Below are 27,436 nucleotides of genomic sequence, written 5' to 3'. Positions count from 1 at the left end.
GCTCAAGGGAAGTTCCGGACCAGACTCCTGTTTGGCTCGAGTAAACTGCGTCCATCCCAGCCCTGAAAGGGTGTTCAGACTATGGTTACGTTATACATTATAGCCTTGATCACCTAATCGGTAGAATTGAGGGTGTACAGGTGGTCTTTGTTGGAAGGACGAGGTCGATCTTACCTACTCACCTTCGCTCACCTCCCAGTCATGAGGCCATTACTGGTCGGCGGCCTCTGTGTTTTCCTATATAAGTATGAACTCGCCCCCGTCAAAAATTCTTCCTTCATACACACACAGTACTTATTTCTTCACTTCACTTCACCATCACCCGGTCCTATCCATTTCCATACCAGACAACAATGGATTCTACCCTGGCTTCTTCTTCCTCTCCCCTCCCAGCACCTTCACAGCATGCAGTATTTTTCAACTTCCATATGTTCTCTCAGCAATCATCACTTCGTCTTTGATGACCTGAAGCGAACGGCCAAGGCAGAGGGCTGGGCGGTGCCAGCCGACTGTGCAACTTGGGAAGAGGCACTGAGCCAGGACTCCACCACTCAACAAGCGAAGAGGCTGGTAGATTCTTTCGAACAACCGGTGGAAGTCTTCGGCGCCAAAACCAAGCTATCCCACGAAGCTGCACGGCTGGCAGTAAAGCAGTACGCACAGCGCAACGAACGCATGCATTCCGAAGTCGGTTTACTGCAAGTACGCTCAGAGGCTCACCGAGCTTCGACAGTCGATCGACAAGGACCTGGAGGATTTGCCAACTATCCTCCCCGCGGCAAACCTCGGAAGCCAAGAGCCAGCATGGCGAGAGATCATCGCCTATTACGGAAACGAGTGCTTCGGGACTCAGGATGCGGTGTCGGCGGTTGGGGAGGACTCAACTGATGAGCCGGGTAAGGAGACATCAAGTGATGAGTCGGTTGAAGAAGCATCAACCAGTCAAGAGGACGTCGACACCACCATTCCTCTCGGAGACCTCGCACTCGGTAATAGCTACGATGACGATGACAATATCCAATTAGGTAGCCCAGATCCACCGCCGGAGCCGGAATCGGAATAGTCCTTTACAGGCGGAGGGACATTGCCGAAGCATGGGGCTGCCACACCCCATCCCGATGAGCCTTTCCCTAAGAATGCCAAAGTGAACGACGGTACGGCGCTTCTCAAGTTTGGATCGAAAGTTGATGCATCCATAGCCACGGGCATCAAAAACTACTGGAATTAGAATCTCTGGACGCCGCGGATTGTTTGGAATCTGTGAGTGCGTATGTCAGAACCCTGAGAGATAGGCGGCGAGAAGTGAAGAGAGCTGATTGTCCCCCCCAGGTATCATAACTGGAACCGCTTTGTGGCTGGCGGTGGCAGGCATGGGCAGACTGTTTGGTATAACAGCATTGGGAAAGACGACGACATGTTTGCTACTTGCAGACAAGATGAGGAACGTTGAGATTCTGTATTTGAATGTACCTGGAAGTCTATTTGGGTCAAATGTCCAATATTTGGTCCGCTTTCCTGTTCTTGATCATGACCCCGTAACACAGACGATTCGCAGCAACACCCAATTCCTTAGCACCCGGTTCATCAACATCGCCAAGAACTTCAATTGATCCCTCTCTCCTGGCTAATACAATTCCCATTGTCCCAGTCGAGAAGAAGCCAAGCCAGTCAGATGAAAGTTGTTTTCCCAGTTGCGTGGTCCGGACCGCGCGACGAAGGCCTTGATACTCCGCAGTCGATCCAGGTATATCATCAAGCAGGCTCTCGAACATTTGATAAAAGTGGGAAACTTCCTGTTGGACAAATTCATCGTTCCATTGGATTTCTCCGTTTCCCCATCATCACCTCCTCCATCTCCTCTACCACGCTATGTCTGTTGATCAGACATTCCGGCAGATTAAGACTAACTTGCTTCATTCCGTGCAACCGATAAAATGGCCAAATGATTTTCGGACAGTCACGGCGCAAAGGATACCAGATTGATACCGGGCCGGTCGTCTGACGTTGTTGTTGGGCCCAGTTCCCAAGAGGCGTATCCAAGAGACTGATCTCGAGGGAAGGGAGTCCATCCGCTTGTACCAGGAGGCCAACAAGTCGAAGGACATTGTGCAAGATACCGACAATCTGAGTACTATTGTTGGCCTCTGGTGCATCGATCACGATTCGTACAGCCCGGAGCTTCTTCCACGGGAGGTGTCGAAAGGTTTGGTACTCCCAGCCCTGTTGGTCCAGGAAATACCATTTCGCCCCAGCCGTACTTTGAATGGTGAAGAGGGCGTGGTGGTCGTTTCCGACCCGGATTTCGAGTGTCTCTCTGCCGTACAGGCAAGGTATGATTTCGTCGTTCAATTGGCGACACGCACTCAGGATTCCAAGCGGCTTTGCTGTCTCGCCCTTGGATTCCCTCTGGATCGGAGCACGTGAGGGTCGGAGTTCTCTCCAGATGAGATCTCGAACCTCTGGAGGCAGGGTCTTCAGTGTTCCAAGGTTGTTGGTAGACATGCGGTCGGGCAGACCGAGGGCGGATTTTTATATATTGTCGTGACTAAGGCGGAAATATGCGTATATTGAGATGATAATCAGGGCGAATATATCTTATAAGAGTACCTAGAGACGTGGACAACCCGGGATTGGGGGTGGTAAGGCCGACTCTTATGATAAATTTCGACCGACTCACAGGTTGGTTAGTGGGGAATTGAATGGAGCTACCTAGATAAGCTCCACTCGATCCTCACTAGATGAACTAATAAGTCATTTAGCTGAATAGATCCTCCACTTGGGCAGTATTGGCTAAGTATCTTACCTGTATAAATCCAAGCCTTGGAGGGCTAGGATTGTGAATTGCCATCTCCAATCTCAAGCTGCGCATGTCAGAGAGGGAATGACGTCCTGGTTGCCTCTGATGCATTTAACCATTTATTATCCTGTAATAAGGAAAGGGGGGAGGTTCGGATATCCTCGTTCAGGTCATCTGTTGTGCAATATTCGCGCGGCTACTCAGCTTCCCCGTACGCCGCTTAAAATATTACTCACGCAGTACGCAATCATTACCGCCGATGTAAAAACCGCCAAAGTGGATAAATAATACTATTGACGTACTACGTACGTAAATGATCCAAGTATGCGATAATAGTTAGCGAAGTGCGAGGTCAGTGAGTAAATAAACCAAACAAATGCTACTAGCTACGCTAAAAATAATAAGCATACTAGGCACGATCTGGATCAAGACTTGGCATGCGAGAGTGAGACTTAAGTTGCTTGAAATGATATTTATAAAAAAAGTTTGGAGTGTTGAAAGGGATACCTACCGGTATGGACTTCGCATTAAACCTTTAATTAACGTCACAGGCACTTTCGCACTAAATGCCTTGTCTACGCTCAGACCTACGCTAGAATAAAGGGGGTTAAAGTTGGTGGAGCAGCGAGTGCGAGTCCAACCGACGATTTCCGTATACAAAAAGTCCAGACTAAGTACAAGGACATTGTAGTCAAGTACCTACACCAACGCTATCGTCTCGACCTCAACTCCTACTCAAACCGAAGAAAGCAAGCTACGACGAGACACCGCGCTTGTCGATCTTTTAGACGTCAAGTCCCATCGTTTCTCTGTTTCACACTCTCGTCACGTCTCTTCTTCGTCTGCGACTGCGACTGCGATTGCGATTGCGACTGTAGCTTCAACTCCGACGTCGACTTCATCTTCCTTCGTTCAAATATATTTAGACAACTTCGCAACCGCAGCTATGTCCAGCGCCGAGAAATCAAATGACAAGCTTGAGGGTGAGATCTCTTCCCGCGATAGATAATTCTTATAATCCTCACCAGCTTGTCCTCTCTATCTTCCTCTCTTGATCTTCTTCTCCGCATCCCAATTCCCAACATGCATCTCTACAGAAGACATGAAGGAAGAGCTAACTGTCGGTTGTCCAGCGCAGATCAAGTCTGCGGACATGGTGAGCAATCACTCTGAGGGATCGGCTTCAAAACCCGCGCAAGACAAGACTAATACGCGCGCAGACGGATGATATGCAACAGGAGGCTATTGACGTGGGTATGTTTACATTCGGAGGCTGGTGTGCTCTGGTTCGCGGCACGGCACGCGTACGTGTGCCCTTGGTCCAGAATTCCAGCTGACGGATTCCCAGCTCAAGAAGCCATGAACAAGTACACCGTGGAGAAGGTCAGTCGATCTTTGGGCGCGCGCAATCCTTTCTTCCTCTTTGTGCACAGCTAACCAGTGCGCAGGACATCGCTATGCACATCAAGAAGAACGTACGCGCCCTGAAACCACTTCAACCTTGATCCGACCCCTCCTCCTTTACAAGCCCAACTCCTAGCCCTCGGTAACGAGTATCCGATCTCAAATACAGCAGCTGATACCACACAGTTTGATGAGCGCAAGGGACCTACCTGGCACTGCATCGTAGGCCGCAACTTTGGCTCGTTCGTTACCCACGAAACCAAGCACTTCATCTACTTCTACCTCGGCCACTGCGCTATCCTCTTGTTCAAGACTCAATAGACGCCTCTTCGCACACCACAAACTCTCTCCTTGAATCTCGCTCCCCTCGTTCGCCATCGGTGTGTAAGTTACGTTACGTTCACGGCAAAATTCCAGTCAGCGTGGCAGCGGTTTCGTTCTGGATCGGGGTTCGTGGATTGATTGCTTTGGGATAGCGGGGCTGATATGGGCTGGCTTGGCCTGAGTCGGTACGGTTCGGTGGAATACGGGCAGGCTGCCTTTCTCTCAGCGGGCTGGGCACACGCCTGATGATGGGATTGCGATCTGGCCCTGACGATGGATTGTTTCTCTGGATGCATGGGATAATTCCATTGGACAGACGTCTCCCGGAAGCAAAATCGTAATGAGTGACGAATACAAATGATTGCCAAAACACCAACATCATTTCCTTTGTTCGTGTCCCTCTTGATGAGCCTCGCCCGTGATGCTTCCTTGGTCCTGGGCACTCTCCCCAGCCCCGATCCGGGGCTTTGCGTACGGGATAGGTACCTACACATCCAGGGCGTCCCGGTAGCCCCAGAAAGCCCAACAACAGGGAAGCTTCCTGATCCTCGCCAGGACCGCCATAACATAACATAACATATCATAACATATCATAACATATCATATCATTACCTCAGCTCGTACTACGTATATTACCAAACAATAAGTCTAATATATCTTTCTATCTTTCTTTACTAAGCAGCTCCCTCCTCTTCCCCCCTCCCCTCTTACTTCCCCCAATCCCCCGCCCCCTCTCCCCTCCCCCCAAATCCGATCCCCCCAAACCCCCCAAATCCCCTACGCACACACGATACAGCAAAAGTACTACGTAGATTCTAGACACGCACACAACGTCAGCCAGCCTGGCTCGCGTGAGAAATAGCTATGTCGGCTACACTGCTATCACTGCTATCACTACTTCACTACTTCACTACTTCACTACTTCACTACTTCACTACTTCACTACTTCAACCTGTCTCTTCCTTCCTTTAAACTAGGTAGGTAGGTAGGCAGGCAGGTAGGCAGGTAAACCGAGCGAAGTCAAGGAACTAACCAACCTCGCAATATCCCGATTTTCCAGGTTGACTTGGTTAATGGACATGTGGAGTTGGGTTGGGTGACCTCGCTCTTTACGACGCAGGTTGCCTTAACTCGGCAGCAAAATCCCTCCGTTGCATCTCGTACAGTTGTGAGATGTTAATTACCCCCTGATACAACACCGAACTATATTTCACAGCCAGAAATCAAGGAACGTTGAGTGTAGTTGTTTCGTGATTCTTCCATTCATTCGTCGTCTGTATCTAATATCGGCCTGGAGCCCATCCTGACTGTTATGCTTATCCATGGTATCCCTCCGCTCCCATGCGCCAATTCATTTTCTCGAGTATCAAGTATCCATCATGACGTATCCATTTTACCATTCTGCGTGTCGCATGTAGAAGGGAAAGAAACAAAAGGTCCTCCTAGCCCAATCCCCGAATGCAACATAGGACCCCCCCTCGCGCCGAAAATGCTCATATGTGATGCGGAAGCCTCCGATGTGACGCCATTTGTACAATCTCACCCCCAAACCTCCTGTCGTGTGTGCAGGGCGGTCCCATCTCAATTCTCGTGCACAATCGCGATGATCTGTCTTCGCATATCCTCAAGCCTCTCGTGCATGTCCAACAAGTCGCGCTCCTTGCTGCGAGTGCGGTTGTCACCTTCCGCCAGCACCTCCTCAAACAGCTCAACGTAGCGCGGGTAGAAGAGCTTGTACTTGGCGGCCAAGTTGATCGCCTCTGGCTTCACACGAGCGGTACCCGAGCTGGAGGACGACGTCACCGACGACGACTTGCCATGTCGCTTGTAGATAGGCGAGCGCGAATCCTTCGTGGAGATGCGGGGAGCTGGCGAAGCCGACGAGGAGGTTCGGTCACCGGCCGAATCCATATCCGAAGCATTGGTTGGTGGCGATGAAGCGAGAGGCGAGGACTTTGGTGGCGAATTCGACTTGTGCTTCGTGGACGTGTAGGATGAGTTCGAGCTGTTGGTAGTGGCTCTGGATGTATGACTTGCGTCAGAGACTCGGTAGCTAGCGGCCGGAACGTCTTTCTTGACCTTCTTGCTCAAGGGGAGGCTAGAATCGCTCGTCGCACGCTCATCCTCCTCTCGCGGACGCTTGACGGCTGGTCTTGGCTTTGGGGCAGCCTTCGAAGTGGGAGGTGCCGGTCGGGGTGGGGAATCATTGTCAGAATCCTCAACGTATTCAGCAGAAAGGGCCTTGGTGCCCGCCTTGGTGCCCGCCTTGGGAGCCGCGGCCTTCTTCGTGGCCTTGGGAGCCGACTTCGCCGGAGCATTCGACGTGGCCTTCGAGGCGGCTGCCTTGGGCTCAGCTTTGGGGGCGGGTTTGGCGGCGGCCTTGCTAGGCTTGTTGGAGAACAGTCGCTTCGCCTGTGCCTCCTTCTCGCTGGGCTTCTTGGGCTTGGAGCTTGGTGGTTGGGACGAGGATCGAGCGGAGCCGTCTCCCTTCACCTTTGAGAGCTGTTTGTCGTCAAGGACATCGTCATCGGCACCGTTCGGTGTGTCTTTGCCAGAAGCATCTCCCGCCTTGGATGTTCTCGCCAGGTTTCTCGCTGCAATGTCGGCTTGAAGCTTGCTAAGACATTTGCCCGTGCCTCGCTCCGACTTCGCCAAGAGGCGTTCCCACTCCGGCTCGGACACTCCCATTCTCATTTTATCGAATTGTTTCACTGCATTGTCAATCGCACGTTGACGTTCGTCACCGGAGTATCTGAAGGTCCACACATCAAGTTCTTTCCAGTAACCTTTTCTCAGTTCCCACTTGCTGGTTGTCTCGTTCAAGTCGCCAACCTTTTGCAAGGCATTCTTGAGCTCCGTCTCGGAAAGATCAGGGAGTTTCGCACGAAGGGACATTTCGGTAAGTGGTTCCACGGCCAGGAGGTGAATGACCGGTTTGCGGGCTTCCTTCGACTTCTCGGCATTCTGCTGGGAGAGGGGGACAGAGGCAGGACCGAGAGATGGAGATCCGGCGCTGTTCAGAGACGGGCTGGTTGGCAGGGAACGTGTCGCGCTGGTAGCCAGCGATCGCTGTTGGTTCAGGAACTTGCTCTTGTTGGTGATCTTCTGGGTGGAGCCGCCTTTGCGACCCGGAACCATCAGCGAGTCAATGACCTTAGTACTGCCACAACGTCAATTGAGATTCTTGGGTCGTGGGGAGGATGAGTAACTTACGTATTGTCGTGCTTCTTCTGCTGCTCGGAAGCCAATGCGCCCGTCAGCTGGGCGAGAGCAGCATCGGTGGTGGTGGTTGACTTGGAGGCTGGCGCCGCGGCGGGCTTAGAAGCTGGCTTGGGCGCTGTCTTGGTCACGTCTAACTTGAAGCCCATGGAGGCCAGGAATTCGATGTTTGGTGCTCGTTGGAGCTTAATTCCGTTGACGGTTCCGTACATTTCGTCGTCGTCGTCGCTCGAGTCGGGGTCTGATTGGGAGGAATTGGTGGTGTGGTAGAGTTCGTGCGTAAATGGATCGTGGGATGCAACGAGGTGGTGAGATTTCGTGCCGTAGAGAAGAGACTGAGAATATGTCGATTAGCAAAGTGACACTTCATATTGTGAGCGGCTAACAATAGCAAGCGGTCATTTTGTCAATCCGGGGAATCTCGAAGGTGAAGGGGTAGCACTAATGGCAAGCTCCCCCAACCAATTCACCTTCGGCGCGCCTCAGTTGGCAGAAAGGCATGGCAGACTTACAGGGTGTTCCCCCAACGACAATTGGATCTCCTTGCCATTCTGCACGCATTTAATCATCTCCTCGATTATAGAATCGGTCAAGCTGAGACCGAGGACATCTGGGCCGCCAGCCTTGCCGGAGGAGGCTCCAGGAGAGCTACCCAGCGACAAGCCCGACTCTGGAATATGGAGGGAAGGCATGTTGAACATTATTTGGCTGCCGTCTGCAGGATCGGTCTTCGTTTCGTTTCGTTTTGTGGAAGTGGGAATTGGTAATTGATAGTTCTCGCAGGCTCGTTCGTCCTTGCGGCGAGGTCTCGACTGATGGCTGACACTTCGCTCGACTCTCTCTCGGCTCTCTCTCTCGACTCTCTCGACTATCTCGACTATCTCGACATGCACTCGGTCTAAGGGCCCATTTGAAGGGGGAAGTGGAGGGTCGGGAGGTTTGATTGTTCGTGAAGGAAAGGAGGGTTTACGTCGACAGTCAGGGCGAGAGAGGAATCACGAGCTCAGACAAAGCAAGTTGGTGGTGGTGGTGGTGATTGTGATTGTGATTGTGATTATGAATATGATTGTGAGCAAAGATCGGAAGGACGAAAGGGTTGAATTAGTCGATGTGATCTTGATCTGCGGTGAGATGAGTTGCGTTGAATTTAGCAGTGGACGACGAGGTGTAGTGAGTGTGACGGAGTGGGTGGGGAGGGGTGGAGGGAGGATCGATGTCGTTCCTTCTCAGCCCAGTCTCCGTACAGCGCAGCGATGCATAAGTGAAGTAGGCTTAGGCCTAGGCTCTAGACGGTCGAGAGTGGAGAGGTGGTGCTGGGATGTTGTTGGGAGTCCCCACTCGGGAGTCGGTAGGCCGGGTAAGGGGGGTTGGGGTGGGGGCGGGGGGGGCGGAGCGGAGGCGGGTAGGACAAAGCTGAGTGAGTATATATAGTAGTCGATAGACTGGGCAACTCGTGGAGTTGGGGATGTAGATGTTTGATGCTTGATGGTTGAGGCTCTGCAGTCAAGAGTGAAGAGGCAAGAGGCAAGAGCCAAGAGGCAAGAGGCCAGAGGCCAGAGACCAGAGACCAGAGGCCAGACGCAAGAGCCAAGACGCAAGACGCAAGAGGTAAGCAGGCAAGACGCAAGAGGTAAGCAAGCAAGCAAGCAAGCAAGCAAGAAAGAAAGCAAGCGAGCAAGCCACAAGAAAGAAAGCAAGCAAGAGATTCTTTCAGTCCGCCTCTTCCAAATACTATAAGTTGGGACACTATCTACTACAGCTAGGACTAGGTAGGACTGGGCTGGGGCCGGCCTGAGATTAAAGAGGTACCTAGAGCGAACTAAATCTGGTCACCTTTACCGCTCTGGATGATCAATTCGTCGCAGCTGGGACTACGTAGTAGTATTTCCTCCGTCAAGAACTAGAACTAGTAGTACCACTACCTACTGTAGATAGCTCGCTTTCAAGTTTCCTCACGTCCTTCCTTTGACTTTCTGGATGATCAACTCCGCTCCGTACTCCCGTATGTCCTCATCCCTGCCGACCTCGGTTTGAAAAACCCTGCCGGACCATGTCTTGTCGGTCGGTGCGTCGTCTGTGCTCGCTTGCATGTTCTTAGCATTCCATTGCGGACGGGAGATGTATGGAGTGTGGATGTGGATGTGGATGTGGATGTGGATGTAAAGAGAGACTTGTCCGTACTCGACCGGTACCGCTAGCTCGTTCCACCAAGATGTCCCATCCGGCCCGCTGGTGTGAATTCCCTTTCATGGTGATATTCTACGGAACACGGAGCTACCTAGACATCCCATGATAGTTGATAGTCATGGTCACGGTTATAGTCACCATCACCATCACCATCACGGTCACAGTGACAGCCCAAGGCGAAGAAGGGCAAAAGCGGGGGTAGGGCAGGCTAGGGCAGGCCAAGTCATATGATCCTGTCGGGCTCGCAAGGTTCAAAAACCATTACTCATAAGAGCGATTCGCCATGCGGAACTAGACTCCGTCGTCTACTTGGGGCTGAAATAGTAGTACAACGTACGTAGTACCTACTACTAGTTGTAGGCACTACTACGGAAGTACGTAGTAGTAGGAGTTGTACATCGGATATATCGGCAGATATCCCGAGAAAGAGTGTCTTGGCGGATCCCCGTCTAAAATAACCAGGCTTCTTCCAACCATAGAGGGAGTCGGGTCCCTTGGGCCAGATCGGGTGGTGTTGGCTGAAGGTTGCAATAAAGGACCATCAAAAGAATACCTAGGTACCTTAGGTCGTAGAATAGAATCGAACTTCCGCCTCTACCGCAACCACATCAGCTGACGGATTTCCCCCTCCCCTCCCCCCCCAAAACCCTTTCCGTACAAAGGGCCGAGACTGTGCATCTCAGGTCTCATCTCATCTGATCTGATTTCTCGTCAGCGTGAGCGATGCAGTCAGTGGTCATGAGCCAACAGCGACCTAGTACCGGGCGCCCAGAGTCAGTGCCTCCGCCTCAAGCTGCTCTCCAAGACTTGCGCTCGCTGATATCCGGTGTTCAATGTTCAAAGTGCACTCTTACTTCTACTTATCAAAGCTACCCCGCTGCTGCGGCGGTAATTTGGGGATTATGATTATCTACTACTACGTACCACCGACAACGTCACAGGCGTAAGTGTTACACCCTGAGGGTAGGGTAACCGGGAGCTTTAAAGTGGAGATTTAGACTTTTATGGCATCCTCAGGCTGTAACACTTACTTAGGCCTGTACCATGGTACTCACTTAGTAAGAAAACCCCTTTTTTACTTACTCTCCCCCCCATGAATACATGTCGAAAGTATAACTTTGCAAGGGATCTTACCCGGGCTTAAACCTATCAACGTACTACTACGTACCTACGTAGTACTACACGTAGTAGTATAAGAATCCAGCCTCGAAAAGTATCTTTGGGTCAGAATTTAGTCTGTGCCATTGAGTTGACAGGGCTTTGAGCCATTCAGAAACCACCTTTCTACGATTTATGGGCCTAAACTCCGACATGTAAACATGGGGGGGGGGGGAAGTAAATCAATGCAGGGCCTTGGTCCGTGCGAGCTTCCGGAGTCCAGACTGAGAATCGAATCGAATCGGAACCAATCACGCCTAATCTGTCAATGCTGATATGATAAGTATCAGACACGTCTGAATAGGTAGGTACTGACCATCTAAGTCACTTACTTAATCACAGACATTTCTCCAACGCCTCGTCCATGAATAAAGAAAGAATAGGATATGCTGTGCGGAGGTGTCAAGGGTAAAGTATATCACCGCCCTCGCTAGCAGGGGGGTCGGCCCGAGTGATCTTTGGTGGTGAGATACTATTCGGCTATCAATTCTGCCATGTACCTGACAGAGTGGAAGGCGGTGACATACTTTATTTACCCTTGATACCTTCGTACGGGGGAGAATGGAATAGGTAGTACAGGGCCTCCTCCTCCTCCTCCTTCTTCTTCTTCTTCATCTACTTTCTCTTTTTCTTCTTCTTTAGTCTCTGAGGTCTCGTTTCGTCTCGTTTTCGTTCCGTTCCATCTCATCCCGCACGTATCATCATCTCAAAACTCCGTGATCATCCTTTCGTCGGCTCCCTCGTCCATCCATGTACCTTTTTTTTTCTCTCTCCGTACTTATCTCCGTAGATCAAGTACCGTGCAACCCGCCCGGCGCCTCCCATACCATACGCTCGGACAGCAGCATCGTTTTTTTCCCACCACTGCTTCAGAATCCAAATCGCAACCAGCCGTGCAGGGAGCGGTAGGCTACCGTCAGCCACCGTGGTTATATACCGGTACCTACCCATATAGGTATACCTACCTATATATATCTATCTTATGATGAGATCGGCCGATCTAGCTCATCGCAGCATCTTTCCCTTTTCTCTCCTCCGCATGTTCGCTCTCCTACGTAAGGAAACGCAAGAGGGGCGGCCTAGCGCGTGGCACTTAAGGAGGAGGCGACCTACGGACTTGGAAATAGGCGCGATCGAGGAATCGAGGCAGGTGAGCTGTCGTAATAGTACCTAATAGTACATCTTCTTTCTCTTAATACTAACATCGTGACTTTACCGTAATTCTGCCACCCAAGATGGTCCCGCTAGACTAAATCATACGATACTCGCTAATCTGGCCCCGCGGTGGCCCTGGCTGTTTCCTGTGCATACAGTTATGCCGGCCTTGGCGACCTCGACTTACTACACTAAAAGAGAGTAGATCTCGGTTCATCAAAGCCCTTATTGGATTTAATTTTAGCATTGCCAATTACTGCCGCGTGGGAAGAAAAACCAACGAAGATCTGGACCGTATCGCTGAAGGAGAGTACGGTACTGGGAACCGCAAGCCTTGGCTCTGACTTGTTCTCCGACCAGGGGGGTGCGATCGCTACCATCCCTACTCTGAATTGAGTGCTAAGTATAAAAAAAGCTGGCTGCATCTTACGTAGTACTTGTACCGGTACTTCAAAGGGTCACTCACTACTACTACTACTACTACTACTACTACTTACTGTATGAATTGAGTGCTGGAGCCGGCGGCATCGGACTTAAAAGGGCTAATTGCATCGGACTCGAAGGGGCTACCACAACTCCGCAAAGCTGATTTTGCATCAGCCAAGTTCAGAAAAAGATTAAAAACGTTTAACAGAGGGACTTGACGTCGCAACTTCTGGGGCCGACCTAAGGCTTACGGAGCTCCAGCTTTATCCGCTATACGGAAGTATACCACAGTGCAGCCCTACCACAAGCACCCTCCTAATTACCGGTTGAGGGTGGCTGAAAAGTCCAAAATCTCCGCCTCAAACCCCTCGGTTCCTTAACCCCCAGGCGATAATTACTACGTAGTATTACGGAGCGCCTGAGAGGTGGTAGGTAATACGAGTATAAAACCTTTCTCATCGCGCCGGCTATCGGCAGGCGGGAATGATCTTCATGTTCATGGGGTTATTTTTAGCCTTCAAATCAGCAACTTTCAAAATCAGAATGCTACTACCGGTACGTATATACCGGCATCAATCCTGCATACTGCGAAGATGGTCTCTATCGAATCTTTGTTTATCGTGCTTCTGTAAGTAGCCAGCCTATCTGATTCCCCTTGGCTCGTTTTCCATAGCCCGCTTGCGAGATTGGTACGTAGTATATTGCTTTAGTATTTCTGTACTGGTAAGCGCGCAGATGGTAGTATAATCTTGTGTCTGTACAGTTGCGATCGAGCCGGGACCGAAACAGTGCGGGATGCGTGCTATATCAAGCGCCTCCGGACGGATCTTCTTAAATGCATGATGCAAAGGAGCTCAAACGTCCGATCGTGTCATTTTGCCTGCCTCTGACGTTAATCAAGCTAGTTGTGCCTCGCATCGAATTTGGACAGCGGACCAGATAGGTACCTACCTACTCCGTACTCCGTACTCTCCGAGGTGAGCACTACGGTACCGTAGTACGGTCTGTCTACCTACCCCTTTCTTCCCTATTGGGTTAGTTGGTTTAGACTTTATACTAGCGGGTGTAGATTTCTTGGTGTCGATGCGCACGTTGTAGTACGTAGTAGTAGATTCAGCGGAACTGCTGAACTCCGATCGGCCCCCTCTTGTTCTCGGCTAACCTAAATACAGGTACAGTACAGTACGGTACTGTACAGAGTAACTTGCTGCAGTACTGATCTTATCTACCAGTGGGGCCGCCGACGTGCATGAAGTGGGCTGCTATACAGGTACAGTACAGAGTACCTTATACCCCCATCTCGCCACTCGCAGCTTGCAGCTTGCAGCTTGCAAAGAAACTATATATATTACGAGCGTCAACTATTCCAAGATGGGAGATGGGAGATACGCTCCTCTGCCATTAATTGCCACCTTCCTCTGCTGCTACCCAGCACTATCAATTTCTTACTTATTAGATTTCTTTGCTTCTTTTTTCCCCTCTGGCTGAAACTCGAGCTAGCTTCCGCGGATACCTCCAAGACGAACGCAAAGGGCGCATCCCGTTTCCCGGCACGGAACCCTGAAGAATGCCAGGATAACACTCCCATTTCGTAAAAGAATGTACGTAGTACTACGTACCGTGTAGTCAGAAATCGGACCTATAGGTACATATACGCTGTACACATATTATACACGCCGGCATCCAAGCGATACGGTCTCTCCGCTCGCGCAATATCCATGTTTGAATCTGAGGTCGGCATAATCCACCCCACCTCTCTCTGTGTGTGTGTGTGTGATGTACCTACAGCCAGTCAGTGAGGATTCGTTGTCACGTGACACGGTGCGAGGTGAAGTTCCGAGAGACTACCGGTACCTTACTCAGTATATACGGTGCGGATATCTCGATTGACGTGAACATTTCAAGTGCAGGCTCGGATCCGATTGCCCTGGCCTGCAGTGGAAGGAAGGGCAAGGGTAGACTTTCCGGTTCCTGGTTCCTGTCCCGTCCAGACCGAATACGTCACCACATCGTACTTCCAACATCCGTACATTTTGTCGTTGACGGCTACATCTCCAAAGCTCCAAAGCTCCAAAGCTCCAAAGCTCCAAAGCTCCACTGCCCTTCGATCCATCCCTACCGTACCGAATCAAGTGAACGGATGTTTGGTCTCCAATTCCCCTCCCTTTCAACCTCGTCATTCATTTCCTTAGTCTTCATTTTCTCTCTCGTCTCCCTCTACGTATTTCCTCTGCTCTTCTCTTCCCCGACCAGTAGCAACACCAATACAACTCCACACACAGACCCAGAAACGATGGCTCGCTCCGCGGGAAAGGCGCATCAGTCGCTCAATGGTACGCAATGCAATGAATGCAATGCAGCTAGCTAGCTTCCTACTCTCCTCCAAGACCACCACTCGCAGTCTTTCTCATGCAGGGCTCGAGTCAAAACCCGAGCTGGATGGTTGGCTGATGGTAGGAATATGCAGTCTTCAAAAAGCCCCTCGGTCTCTTCAGCAAGGAGCCTATGACAGGCTTCTACCGAAACGGATTCTGCGAGGTCGGGCCCGACGATCAGGGGAACCACTCGGTCGCTGGTACTTCCAAACTTCCTATATTCCTTCCCTCCTTCCATATCCCCTCCTCCTGACTCTCCCACAACCAAAAAAAAAAAACCTTGTTGTCCCCCCCTTGTACTGCGACCATGGCTAACTTCCCGGCCTTAGCAACCCTCACAGATTCCTTCCTAGACTTCAGCGCCTCCCGCGGCAACAACCTGCGCTCCATCGGACTCACGGCCGGCTGCAAGTGGTGTCTCTGTGCTGCGCGCTGGCGGGAGGCCATGGACCACGCCGAGAGGAGTGGGGAGAACGTGGTGCCGAAGGTGCATCTGCACGCCACAAGCGAGCGGGCGCTGGATGTCGTCGGGATCGAGAAGTTGAAGAAGTACGCCGCAGAGCCCGAGGTGGGCAACGCGAGCAACGTTGCGCAGGGGCCCGGAGGCATGGGGGGAGCCGTCAAGGAGCACAAGGATATGTCGAGTCGGGCGAGCATGACGACGAGGGACAACAATGGTGTCTGAACTCTGCGCTGGAGCAGTGTAGAAATATATATTATACATTATACCTATTATACATACAGAGTACTGAAAATATGGCTACTCGTGGCTCGAAGACTTGCTCGGCTAGGTATGCATGCACCTACCTCCACATCCAGGAGAGGCAGAATCGCGCCCTTCATTTAGGGACATCTTAGTGCGGATCATAACCTCAGCCTGTCTTTCGGGATCGAACTCTGCGGATGGAAAGACGCCTATCGAGACGGGGGACGGGTCTAGGACTGCGTGGACCGAGTCGGTCCCCAGCCCAGCCCAGCACTCGCTCGTGCTGAACGAGTTGCTATCGCGGTCTGGGAACCGAGTCCCCCCAGCCAGCTAGCTGCCTCTGGATGCTGCGAGGTCATCTGAGCACAGAGGTAGAAAGAAGAGGGAAAGAAAAGAAGAGAAAAGGAAAGAAAAGAAAAGGAAAGGAAAGAAAAGGAAAGAAAAGAAAAGAAAAGGGAAGAGAAGGGAAGAAAAGGGAAGAAAAGCACCAGTGATCGTCGCACTCCAAGCCGTAGCCTCAGCTCTACTCTTCCCCACCTAATCCTCGCATTCTAAACGTGGAAAGTACGGACGGGAGTGAGAATACCCTCCCCCCTCCCCCCTCCCCCCCCCCCACACCACCTTCACGAACATGGAGAGTTGCCATTCCAGAGCTCCCATCAAGAAAGCCTTCGGATGAGAAGATGACAGACTTCATATTTGGCAGGCACTGACAGGACTTCAAAGTTTCATTAGCCTGCAGACAAGAGAAGCCCAGAAAGCGACGGGTAGCTAGCTATGGATGAAACCATCATCGACGCAACTCTCGCCATGCTCCACAGCAGCGGTACCATCTCCATCTCCTCTCGCGGCGTTCCCCGATGCGGCGACATCGTCCGCCACGACGAGCTTCAGGTTGGACGCATCGAGAGCTTGGCTTGCTCCTATTTACTTGCGCGGGGGGGGTTACCCACGCATTGCATGAGACTTTGTGATGATATACGCTGTCACGGAAGGGGAATGAGAATTTTCGAGGCGGGAGAAAGGGACTCGTTGAGCGATGTACATACACGTGGCCCGCGCTCGGCTCCAAGCAGAGTCGGGCAGGAGCGCGTAGCAGAGGCAAGGTCACACCGCGCAAACACGTCGATATGATGAGGTGCTAAAGGTGAAGGCGGTTGCGGTACTTCGATCACGATGTGGCTTTGGTCTAAGTCTAGTCTGGCTTGAGCGCGGGATAGCCTTCAGATTCCACACATGCACACACACAAGTCAAGCAGCTCTGGTCTACGATCTATTGCGGCATAGGTACATCAAATAGCGCTGAGGGTGGAGGCCTATTGGGTCAGATGCTGGGCAGTATAAGCTCTCTCTGCCAGCTACCTATCTAGTCCGCTGTCACCGCGGCGGCACTCGGGAGCGATTCGGAAGAAGCGAGAGATTCGGGCACTTCAATCGTCTGGAAGGTGGAGATGGAGACTAGAGTGAGAAACGTCGTTGGCTGGGGGTCGACCGGCGATGTTTCGCTGGGTGGCGATGGGCGGCTTGGGGTCTCGATTGAGAGAACCGGTGCAGAGCTGGGCACGGCACTCGCTATCAAGGATGCAATATCTCCTCCGATGCTCTGGGAGATGATAGGGATGCTGGCGACCAAATCGTCCGTCGATAAGGGCGTACCTGGAGCGAGGGTTGATGACCCTGTCTCGGTATTGCTTGGGGCCACGGTACGCGGCGCGGCCGTGCCCGAAAGGACGTCGGAGGGGATCCCAAAGCTGCTGATTTGAAGATCTGGGACGAAGCCCGAGAGCGGGGCTGTTCTGGTCGCGGCGACGAAGGTCGACTGATCATCGGGATTTAGGCTGGGATATCCAGTGATGAGACTCCAGAACGTGGAGACGACCTCGGAGCTTGCCAAAAGCGAGAGCGAGGCGGAGGGCGTTACGGCTGGAGAGCTGACGGTGATAAAACTCGACTGGATTTTAACTGTAGTAGGTGGGGATTCAGGACCGGAGGAAGTTCCAGAGCTGCTAGGCTGGAGACTTCCGGCGGTCGATGTCGGGGGCAGACTCGAGAAGACATCTGGAATGAACGTCGAGGGTGATTCAAGAGTCGATGTTAAGGATGCTCCTACTGTGAAGCTCGATGTGGCAAGTGCAGATTCGCCATCAGAAACAGGGGTCGAGGATGCGGTGGCCGAAGGTAGTCCCGAACTACTAGGCGGAAAGCTTGCGACTGTCGATGGTGAGAGCTCTCCTGGAGGACTCAGGGTGGCAGAGGTCGACTGGGCATCGGAATTGATGCTTGGTGATTGGGTCAGAGTTACGATGCTGGGTTCCAGGCTGGCAATTGTCGAGAGTGGTACGATGCTTGGATAACTGACTGGGGGGGCAACGGTCGATACATCTGTCGCTACGCTTGAAGAGATAGCAATGATTTCCGTAGTGAGCGAAACAGCATCTACAACCGTGCTCGGTTGCACTTCGGTGATTGGTGAGCTGACGGCAAGAGAGGAACTAGGGCTGGAAAATATCTCTGGCGATGAAGGCGTGCTGGATGGCAGATTCTCCGAAGGAGAGAGACTGCTTTCTGCTGTGGAGGCTGAGAACGCCGATTGATATGACTCTGGTACAGCTGTGCTGGTCGAGCTGATTCCAAATATGGCGGAGCTAATAGGCAGCGTAGCGATCGCTGACGGCACATCCACAGCCACGCTTGAAGAAGCTTCTGGGAATACATTGCTGACGGAGACTTGTGTCGAGGAGGTAGTAATCTCGGTGGCAGTGATATACACGCTTGAAGACTCCAAGACTGGGAGCGGTACCGATAGCTCGGTAGAGGAGCTGCTTGCTGGTATCGTGGTTGCCGGCGTAGTCGTTTGACCCTGAGAAGAAGCCAGAGACGAAGACCCCTGGATCAGGGAACCACGAGTTGGTTCTCCGCTTGTCTGCAATCCACTGGTTGAGAAGTCCGCGACAGAGGAAGAAAGAAGACGGGAAGGAGTCTCTGCGGCTAGGCTCTCCGACAGAGAGGCACTGATGACCGACGATGCCGAGGGGATCAGTTGCGAGGACTCCGGTACGGGTATTGTTGTCGAGATGGCTTCGCTCGAGACCGGGGAGTCATAGGAGCTTACAGCAATACTCGTCTGGACGCTCGACAAGATTGTCAGCACCTCGGTAGTGGAAACCTGTCTCGGAGTGGACTCTGGCGGCGAGACAAGGCTTGAGAACGAGCTTAGAGCCGCTGAACTTGTACCGATCAATGAAGAGGTGGCCGGAATCGAGTCACTTAGCGAAGAAGAAATTTCAAGATTCGAGGATTCTGTTGCTGTTGGAACCGAGCTAGATTCGACGAATGAAGAGGATATCTCTGGTGTAGTTGTGAAGCTTGAAAATGCTGTGCCGGTGAAAGACGGAATCAGGTCTGTGACAGAGGAGCTGAAGACCTGCGTCTCGGCAGAAGGCACTGAGGTTGTTTCTAGGACGATGTACGAAGTGATAGGGGATTGAGTGGCCGTCGAGCTGATTTCGGGAACACCATAAGAGGAGGTGAGTTCAGGCACGGCCGCAGAGCTCGCCATCAATGAAGCCTCTGTCAGACTAGACACCGAGTATAGGTCACCAGTGACCGATGGCGTAGCTGATGCGAGAGGCACATCTGAGGGCTCTGTGGCCAAGGTGGGGACGGAACTTGAGACATATGTTTCCTGTGAAAAAAAGCCAGAGAAATCATCTCCACGGGTAAGGGTTGATGACGATGGCGTCGCTTGGAGACTGGACTCAGTTCCTAACAGGCTGGAAGTGGCACCGACGGGCGTGAAAGTGCTTCGGACCGTCGAAAAGACAGCTTCGGATGCGAATGGCGATACAGTTGGCAACGAAACCAACGAGGAACTCGCTAAACTGCTGAATTCGTCATTTGGTAGAGAAGTCGCAAATGTGGCATCGGCGGTCTGGGATGTCAGAGTGGTCTCAGATATGGACGGCGCCAATGATGTTAGTAGGGTTCCGGAGAGGGCTGAAGAAAATTCTGTTGGTGATATTGATGGTTCGCCGACGATGCTGCTCTCGCCACTGGAAAGACTCGATCCGGAGCTTGATGAGGGGACACCCAGTATCTCAGATAAGGTGTCCGTTGGTATACTCGAGCTTACTGTGATGCTGGAGAGCGGAACACTTGGCAAGACCGAGGAATCGGAGCTACTCTTGGGGGCCGCGAAAGACGTTGTGAGGCTGACATCTCCTTCAGTTGAAGAAGAGAACGATGTAGCTTGCCTCGATATGGGCGAGGTCTAAGTAGCAAGTGAGTTAGCAATCGTCATGACAAAGATCCTTCTTGAGGGTAAAAATGACGTTTCCAATATTCCCTGGGACATTGAAGAAGGGGTTCTCTCCTAACACCTACGGTCAAGATGGCAGAATTCTGTTGCGATGTAGAGGATATGATCTGTTGTGAAGTGGATGAGGATGAAGTTGTTGTGGCCTGTTTCGAGCTTGCATAGGACGATGTCGTGACTTGTTCCGAAGCGGAAACCGAAGTAGACTTATAGGTGGTAGAAGTAGGCGCGGAGGCTGATTCCGATGTGGTTGAAGACGATTTCGATGAGGTAGTGCGTGGTTCCGCACCTGGGGTAGGAGTGCCATACGCGCACCTGCAAACAGAAGATAACTGAGCCACTCTGGTGCACTTTTTTATGGCATGCGTTGGAGCGTCGTTAACGGAAAGTGTTATTCCAGTTGTAAATACCGAGCAGAACGATTTTGCCTCCTCGGCATATGCGTCTCCATTGAAGGCGCGGTAGCAACTAAAAATGGTCAATGAGAGGAAATCAAGAAGATGTGCAAGGCATACTTGTTGTGGCTGCAATTTGGGAAATAACCTGCTGCCACTAAACTTGACAGGAATAATAGGGCCAGCGCAGCGAAGTTTTGTAGCAACATATTGTTTCTCTCTAATATTTGATGATGATGCAAGAATTTGAGAGAACACCTCAAGCTTTTGCAGAGCAAAGCTCTTTACAAGGAAAATATTGAGACATAAGATACCTCTATGAAACTCAGATCCCTACCTAGAACAGTTATATCATGCCATTTCGCACTTCTCTGAACAACTGCCGATGCCAATAGCTCGGGAGAGTAATTCTCATAGACGATCTACAATCAATTGGGTACGATGGGAACACCAGCATTCCTGTGGAGAGTCCGAATCAACGCCAACTAACAAGAAAGCTTCCTAGGACCTATCAATAACATTGTACTTCGATTGATAAGGCTGTCAAGACTTGAAGTCTCAGAGATCCCTTAGAGACCCTTGATAACCCTTTGGGGACGGCATTGAAGCACCGAATCTAGATTCTGGAAGGAATGATGGACATGACAGGCTTCATATTGGTGCTATAAGTTACACAGGCGACATTTTCAGGTGTCTTGTTGGCCTCCTATTGTGTCGAGGAATGGACAGAGGGAAGAGAAGTCTCAGTTCGGAACAAAATGTGAAGTATTTAGCGACCACGTGATTATAATGTCAGGCTATTGTGACCACTTCGACGTCGCCAATCACGATGCTGCTGCAACGTTTTGATTTTGGGAACAATGGGACCTAAGCCGTTAATATACAAGATGACTCAACGGCAAGCAAAACTGTCTTTCTTTGAGTCAGACATATTGAGCTGTCTCAACTTCGATACATTATCCTTCAATAACCCATCGTTCGCCAGAAAGCGATAATAGTACACAAAAGTCAACTCTTAGCCGGAAAACTATCTACTGGTCCTGAGCCTCAACTTGAGGCCTCGAGCCAGAAGCAAACTCCATTCGATAACGCCGTGGGATCAGCCCTTCAGGCTTCAAATTCAAACCACGTTCTTCCTTTGCCCGCGATGTCTCTGCTAAGTCTGAAAAGATATCTCTAAATGTTTGGACCGAGCCCAGCGATTCCTTCTCAAGCCATGGCGCAGTCATGCGCCGTGTCTCCAGCCTGATCAGAGGCATCCGGTGAAGGATGTAAGGGCAATAGGCCCAAGTCATCGATTTCCAGTGGCGCTAGTGATGCCGAGCCAGATGCTGACGCCGAGAGGATGCCGACAAGAATGACTAGATGTGTTCGCAATGCTCATCTACTGCCGAGTTCCGCCAAGCGTTGTTCGAGATTTATGATCCCAAGGTGGTTCATCTGTGTCAAGACATTGGCTACGGTGAACCTTTAATCATGGAGCGTATGAAAGGGGGCAACTTTAAGAGAATCAATAGACTGACATTCGCCACTGATAAGAGCAAGCCTATGTCGTCAGAGTGCCACGACAAGCACTCAATGAAGATCAAGGATATGTAATGTAATCAAGGATCATTTTACAGTACATCTATATCGTATAGACTCCAGAGCCATTCCCGTCCATACCATTGCGCGTTCGACTCAACACAGGACAATGCTATCGGCTCTCAATATATATGCAGAGATTGCACGGAAACAGCATATAGGACGCGTTCTACAAGCTTCCGCTGTCCGACAAACTCCAAAAGGCCACCTCTATTTCCGAGAAGCTTGTAAAGCTCAAGTCCGCTGTCTTTGATAAGCCTAGAAGGCTGGTTGCGACCGGTGATCTCCCTGCCACCCGGCATCGACCACTCACAGCTCTCAGCGAGATCCAGGTCACAAGATAGGCCCGTGTTGAAGATGCAACCTCTTCACTTCTGTAATTTTCTCATTGCTCGAGCATCAGAAAAAACAAAAACCCGAACAGACGGTGCAATGGGAAATTCAATAGGCTGCAGGCGATTGCTTTCGCGATGCAATAAGCAGGTTTTACGCGAGCCAAGGACAGCAGCAGCGTTCCACGGCACTAACTAGGATCTTTCTGCTTCGAACTCGCTGGTGCGGTGCGGTGCGGTGCGGTACGAAAGACATTTCTTCCCGTAAAAGACCAAAGCCCACCAACTAACGACCAGCCGTGCAAGGCAAGGCGGCAATTCGACTCCAAAGATGCTCTCGCGAATCCGAACCGAACTTCAACAACGTAACAAGCCAGCAAGGTATAAAGTACACGATTCTCTCGCAGCAAACGAAACTTGAAAAAAAAAAAAAAAAAAAAAAAAAAAAAGTCTAGTAAGCTCACCACCAGAAAGAAGCTTTCAAAATGTCAGATACCCCAACCCAGCCCCCCCCCCCCCCCCCCCCCTCTATTTACAATCAATCTATGTATCCCTACTACCTACCTAGACAGCACGGCAACCCTTGCGCCAACTTATACAAGCAGACTTCTCTTCCTATGGAATTCCTATGGAAGAGCATAAGCAAAACCGATTTCTGGAGAAGGCATCTGATATCCGTTCGGCTGCCAGGCCGCCAGGCTGCTGCCTCAGCGGGAGTCGAAAGATTTAGGAGCCGAGCCGGGCCGAGCCGAGCGGTCGGTCGATCGTCCCTTTGTTGACTTACTCTTGCCGACCTTCGCTTATTTGATCTATGCCCCATAATTTTTTTTTCCGGTCTTGGCTTGGCTAATAAGGTAAGCGAGGCAGGCAAAGGAAGGGAAGGGAAGGGAAGGCAAGCAAAGGACTGGGGCAGTATTTTTCATATCTCCGTAGAGTAGGAAGAATGGCTGGACCTTTGGGTTTCCGGCCGCACTGAAGCCGAAAATGTGCGATGAGGAATTCACGAGGGGCCTTGCCCACCAGGCTGATGTTCATTTTGCGATGCAAGAGAAGCATGAGATCGCATGCTTGGCTGCTCTCGAGGGGCCAGGCTCAAGCAGGCCTACGAGGGACAAAGACCATATACACTCAGGTAAATCAAACGAGTGATAGGGCAAACAGGAAACGGAGATAACGAGCATATGTAACATCCTATTCAACGCTTCAGCAGGCTCCGATGGTGCTGTCAAATTTACTGCTTGCGGGAAGGTACGCTGAGCGATTACCATCCAACGCCACACGCCAAACGCCAAGCTATGCAGAAGTCCGAAGTCATCCTCCAAAATCCTTAACTTCCTTACAAGTCCCCGATCGTCTTTCCCACCCACTGAGCTCCACAGATATCACCCAGCTGCTTTTCCGTAAAATCACCACTCTTCCAGTTCCTCCCCGCCGCTGCCAAACCTATCCTCAGCCCACCAGCCACTGCGTCCCTATCTAACTTCCCTTTCTGCAGCATGATAAACCGCAACCCAACCTCTGTAGTCGTGATCAGAATACTAATCACGATCAGCACGATAACGATCCAGGTAATGACAGTCATCTTGGCGTCGGCGATGCTGTCGCTGAGAATCTCGGCGAGTTCCACAAAGACACGGCAGCGCTCATTGAGGACCTTGATGCGAGGGGCAATTTCCATGTACTCGCGGAGGGCGATGTAGAGCGGATGCAGGGTGGGTTCCGAGTCCCAGAAGAAGTTGGGAACGTCGAGGATATTGGAAGCTGGATTTCATTAGCGATTGCCATTGCTAGAAGGGTTTTCTTCACCTAGAACGATGGTGACTTACAGAGATTAACGTTCACCCGACTCTGGAAAAGCCGTCCGAGAATTTGAAGAATCTCCTTCCGACTCATGCCCAGATTGCCAGTCAGAGCTAGTGATTTGGGCACATCTTCCGCATTTGACATTGTCTGGTTCATCTTCTCCTCGAAGAAGCTCAGCTTGGTACTTTGTGCGATGGCGTGGCTCATAGTGAGCTTGATCATATGATCTCCACTTCTCAGCGTAATCATGTCATTGAAAATGCGCGGCCGTTCGGCCAGCGGGCTGTACTCGAAATGCAGCTCTTCCGTCTCGTACTCGTCTTCCTTTACAGGACGTATCACGAGAGATACGCCCGTTTCGTGTTCGGAGAAAGTCAAGTCGGCCAAGATATCCTTTTCCTGACGTTCAGTGAAATTCCAGAATACCACTACTCCGTAGGAAAAAACAAACATTTCACCGAAAGTAGTGGCATCAGGAGCGATCCGATTTGGGCTGTCTCCTCTCTTCCCCTGTTCCCTCAACCTGGTTTCCTCCCTCATTCTCCGGCCATCTTCCTCTCTCCGATTCCTCATCTCCTCACTCTCGTTACTCGGACTCTCCTCCCCACCTCTCACACCATACTTATCTGTATCTTCGAAATACCCTTCATGGTAATCCCTCTGCTCACTCCTCTCAATCTCCTCATCCAGCACCGCCTTCCCGCCAGGACTCTTCAACACAGGACTACTCCTAATCCTAAATCCCTCATGCCCGGGCAACAAAGGCAAGTGGTACACGGTGTAGAGACAATCATCATACAGCTTCGTCTTCGCCCCATGCTTCTCTTTGACAAATGTAGCCATAGCTTTGGGCTTATAGCTCTGTGCCGTACAATACGCCGTCACCCGCGCCAACTTCTCTGCTCTCTTCGCCTTGGGCAGACGCTCCGCATAACTCTTCCCCCTGACACCACCCCGCTTCTTCAGGACATCCATCTCCGCATCCCTTAACGGCGACAGATCCCCATCCAACCGCAATTTGCCAAACTCGCCGCCATCTTCGTCAGAATCCTCAACCTCATTTTCCGTCTCTGGGATGAGGACCAGCTTCTCCACGACCTTTGTGCTCCTACCCGGCACGTTCTGCTGCGCGATTCTCGTACTCGCGCCTAGAGCAGCAGTATTGGGTTTTCGTTGGGTAGGAGTAACTGGTCTGCGACCAGGCGGGCCTCGTGCTTGGCCAGAGGGGATTTCGGAGGCGTATTGAAGGACATTGTCGACGGAGATTAAGCGTGTCGGTGCGCGATTTCTGACTACGTTCTGGCCGTTGATATTTGGTCGTTGGGAGAGGGTACGAGCAATTTGGGGTCTTTCTCGGGCGTCAGTGACCTGAAAGACTTGTAAGTATTTGAAACGGGCAGGCTTTACTTTCCTGTGAGGTTATGAAATGAGGGTGCATACTAGGACCGATGGGCCTCTCTTACCAGCCACCGTAGACATTATGAAGATCCCCAATCGATTGGGTAGGTCTGTAACATCTATTTAAGTATCACGAAGGATGCAATTAGTAAACATTGAAGCGGTGGTCGAGTTCGTGGGTGAGAAGGGTGGTCAAAGAATTGTTGAGAGCTCATTGAATGCCAGTAAGTCTCCTCCGCAACGGAAGAGCTATCGTCATAGCAAAACTTAGGCGATAAGTAAGCCATGCTGAAATGTACCACCCGATAAGCAGTAACCACGAATTTCACATTAAACCTTTAACCTATCAGTCTTCACTTTTCTCGTACAGAATACACAATTGAACAATACATTTATCATCCGGCGAGAAAGTCTTTCTCTTGAAAGATGTGTTCTTTGCTCAATCTTGTGACTGATGCTCCGTCTCGCTATGTTATGCTCAAGGCCTTGCTCGTTAGCGAGCTCGAGCAAAACAGAGAGGAGAACCAGCTAGCTATATGAGTTTATCTCAACTGGAAGAGGCAGTAAGTCTCCCAGGTACCAGGTACTACTAGCTCCAGTACCGAAATACTGTTCATGCCAATGTCCTATCCGATCCTGTACACCCATGACAGTCATAGTGTATTTGCTTTTATCTAGACTTCTGACTTCATTCCAGATCTGGCTGGATCTTCCCAAACCGGACGACTTCCCTTTATATCCCTTCCCTCCAGGAAAGTATCGCTCTCCCTATCGCCCTCCCCAGGAGTCAATCCGTCCTCACTCCTCCCACTCATCACTGACTGTTCCTGCCACTCAGTCCACTTCTGTTCCCCCTCCCCCTCCCCCTCTTCCTCTCCTTCCCCCTCCCTCATCTCTAACCCCCCATCGCCAAACTGCGTCTCCTCATCACCGACCCTCACCCCTATCAGTCTTCCACCCACCTCAACATCCCCTTGCCCTTCAGATTTAGCCTCCCTACCAATCGATACGATAGCCACCACGCTAGACTCGCACCCACAAGAGCTGGCCACATCATGACAAGAACCCACTTATCCAGCTCCCCCCCATTCAACTCTAAACACCATGTTCATCACTCCCAGCAGCGCGCCGACTCCCGCGCACATCAGCGCAAAGGGAAACGGTCCAGGCAAGAGGAGCGAGGATGTAGAGGCCGATAAACGTGATGAATGAGATGGGGGGCGGGCCAGGGTAGAGAGATACGTGCAGGAACTTGGAAGAGGGTTATAAACCACAAGACAAGAGTTGCGCACGGGGCTTGGCGTAGGGCTGATTTGGGGCTGAGGAGAGGAGCGTTGGAAGAAACTGTGGACGACACCTCTTTCTGGCTGTGGAGAAGGCACATTCGGAGTACAGACCAGTGTCTGTGGGCTGAGAGCGGAGGGGGAAAATACTGCAACGGGGACGATACCAGAACCGGCTGAGGTGCCGAGACTGTAAGGAGGATCTTGAGTCCGGGAGACTGAGAGAGAAAGTGGGAGGAGAGAAATGTTGGATTTACAGAAATGGAAATTATGACAGACAGAAGCGAGTACAGCCCGGACTTGCCAGGGTGAACATGTATTGCAAAGGAAAGGCTGTTGATATCCAAAGGTCAATTAACGATGTTTCATCCGCGAGGTTTGCACGGAACACAAGCCGTCTCTCCAATCCGAAGTCATATATGCATATATGCCTTGGGGGACATAAAGCACCGACTACCAGGCCCCTTTGAGATATGTGCCTCGCCTGCACCTCGAATGCCTCGCCCAAGCATCCAGGTACAAAAACGCAGTTTTCAAGACCCAGTCTCAAGAAAATTCGAACGAAGTTGAAAGAA

The 27,436-nt window shown here is 51.3% G+C and overlaps 7 protein-coding genes across 8 annotated transcripts; 3 read left to right on the top strand and 4 right to left on the bottom strand.

Moving 5' to 3' along the window:
- Positions 1–405: 405 nt before the first annotated feature.
- On the top strand, positions 406–1,610 carry L3040_007570 (uncharacterized protein; the record flags this gene model as incomplete). Of its 2 annotated transcripts, none has more annotated exons than XM_066154908.1 (5): positions 406–687; positions 734–1,025; positions 1,074–1,154; positions 1,229–1,264; positions 1,330–1,610. In XM_066154908.1, the coding sequence occupies 5 exons, from the start codon at positions 406–408 to the stop codon at positions 1,608–1,610; spliced, it is 972 nt and encodes a 323-aa protein (XP_066010792.1). The 2 variants fall into 2 exon arrangements, with proteins under 2 accessions (XP_066010792.1, XP_066010791.1); XM_066154907.1 differs by having other exon boundaries at positions 1,229–1,268; positions 1,330–1,450.
- Positions 1,611–1,806: 196 nt separating this feature from the next.
- On the bottom strand, positions 1,807–2,502 carry L3040_007569 (uncharacterized protein; the record flags this gene model as incomplete). The annotated part of the gene is made up of 1 exon (XM_007291225.1): positions 1,807–2,502. The coding sequence occupies one exon, from the start codon at positions 2,500–2,502 to the stop codon at positions 1,807–1,809; it is 696 nt and encodes a 231-aa protein (XP_007291287.1).
- A 1,241-nt stretch (positions 2,503–3,743) lies between these two features.
- L3040_007568 (uncharacterized protein) lies at positions 3,744–4,522 on the top strand (the record flags this gene model as incomplete). The annotated part of the gene is made up of 6 exons (XM_007291226.1): positions 3,744–3,780; positions 3,931–3,953; positions 4,018–4,051; positions 4,146–4,180; positions 4,246–4,272; positions 4,388–4,522. 6 exons carry the CDS (start codon positions 3,744–3,746, stop codon positions 4,520–4,522), a joined length of 291 nt encoding a protein of 96 aa, XP_007291288.1.
- Positions 4,523–6,106: 1,584 nt separating this feature from the next.
- Positions 6,107–8,436, bottom strand: L3040_007567 (uncharacterized protein; the record flags this gene model as incomplete). Its single annotated transcript, XM_007291227.1, has 3 exons — positions 6,107–7,685; positions 7,739–8,079; positions 8,257–8,436. The coding sequence occupies 3 exons, from the start codon at positions 8,434–8,436 to the stop codon at positions 6,107–6,109; spliced, it is 2,100 nt and encodes a 699-aa protein (XP_007291289.1).
- Positions 8,437–14,963: 6,527 nt separating this feature from the next.
- Positions 14,964–15,730, top strand: L3040_007566 (uncharacterized protein; the record flags this gene model as incomplete). The annotated part of the gene is made up of 3 exons (XM_007291228.1): positions 14,964–15,003; positions 15,138–15,245; positions 15,375–15,730. 3 exons carry the CDS (start codon positions 14,964–14,966, stop codon positions 15,728–15,730), a joined length of 504 nt encoding a protein of 167 aa, XP_007291290.1.
- A 1,387-nt stretch (positions 15,731–17,117) lies between these two features.
- Positions 17,118–20,670, bottom strand: L3040_007565 (uncharacterized protein; the record flags this gene model as incomplete). The annotated part of the gene is made up of 3 exons (XM_007291229.1): positions 17,118–20,021; positions 20,135–20,534; positions 20,582–20,670. 3 exons carry the CDS (start codon positions 20,668–20,670, stop codon positions 17,118–17,120), a joined length of 3,393 nt encoding a protein of 1,130 aa, XP_007291291.1.
- Positions 20,671–23,713: 3,043 nt separating this feature from the next.
- On the bottom strand, positions 23,714–25,659 carry L3040_007564 (uncharacterized protein; the record flags this gene model as incomplete). Its single annotated transcript, XM_007291230.2, has 3 exons — positions 23,714–24,138; positions 24,204–25,548; positions 25,621–25,659. The coding sequence occupies 3 exons, from the start codon at positions 25,657–25,659 to the stop codon at positions 23,714–23,716; spliced, it is 1,809 nt and encodes a 602-aa protein (XP_007291292.2).
- Between the last annotated feature and the right edge of the window lie 1,777 nt (positions 25,660–27,436).

The sequence above is a fragment of the Drepanopeziza brunnea genome, assembly GCF_022702325.1.
Source record: "Drepanopeziza brunnea f. sp. 'multigermtubi' strain 214-2 chromosome Unknown ctg13, whole genome shotgun sequence".
In the NCBI taxonomy this organism is placed as follows: domain Eukaryota; kingdom Fungi; phylum Ascomycota; class Leotiomycetes; order Helotiales; family Drepanopezizaceae; genus Drepanopeziza; species Drepanopeziza brunnea.
This window is presented reverse-complemented; position numbering and strand designations above follow the sequence as displayed.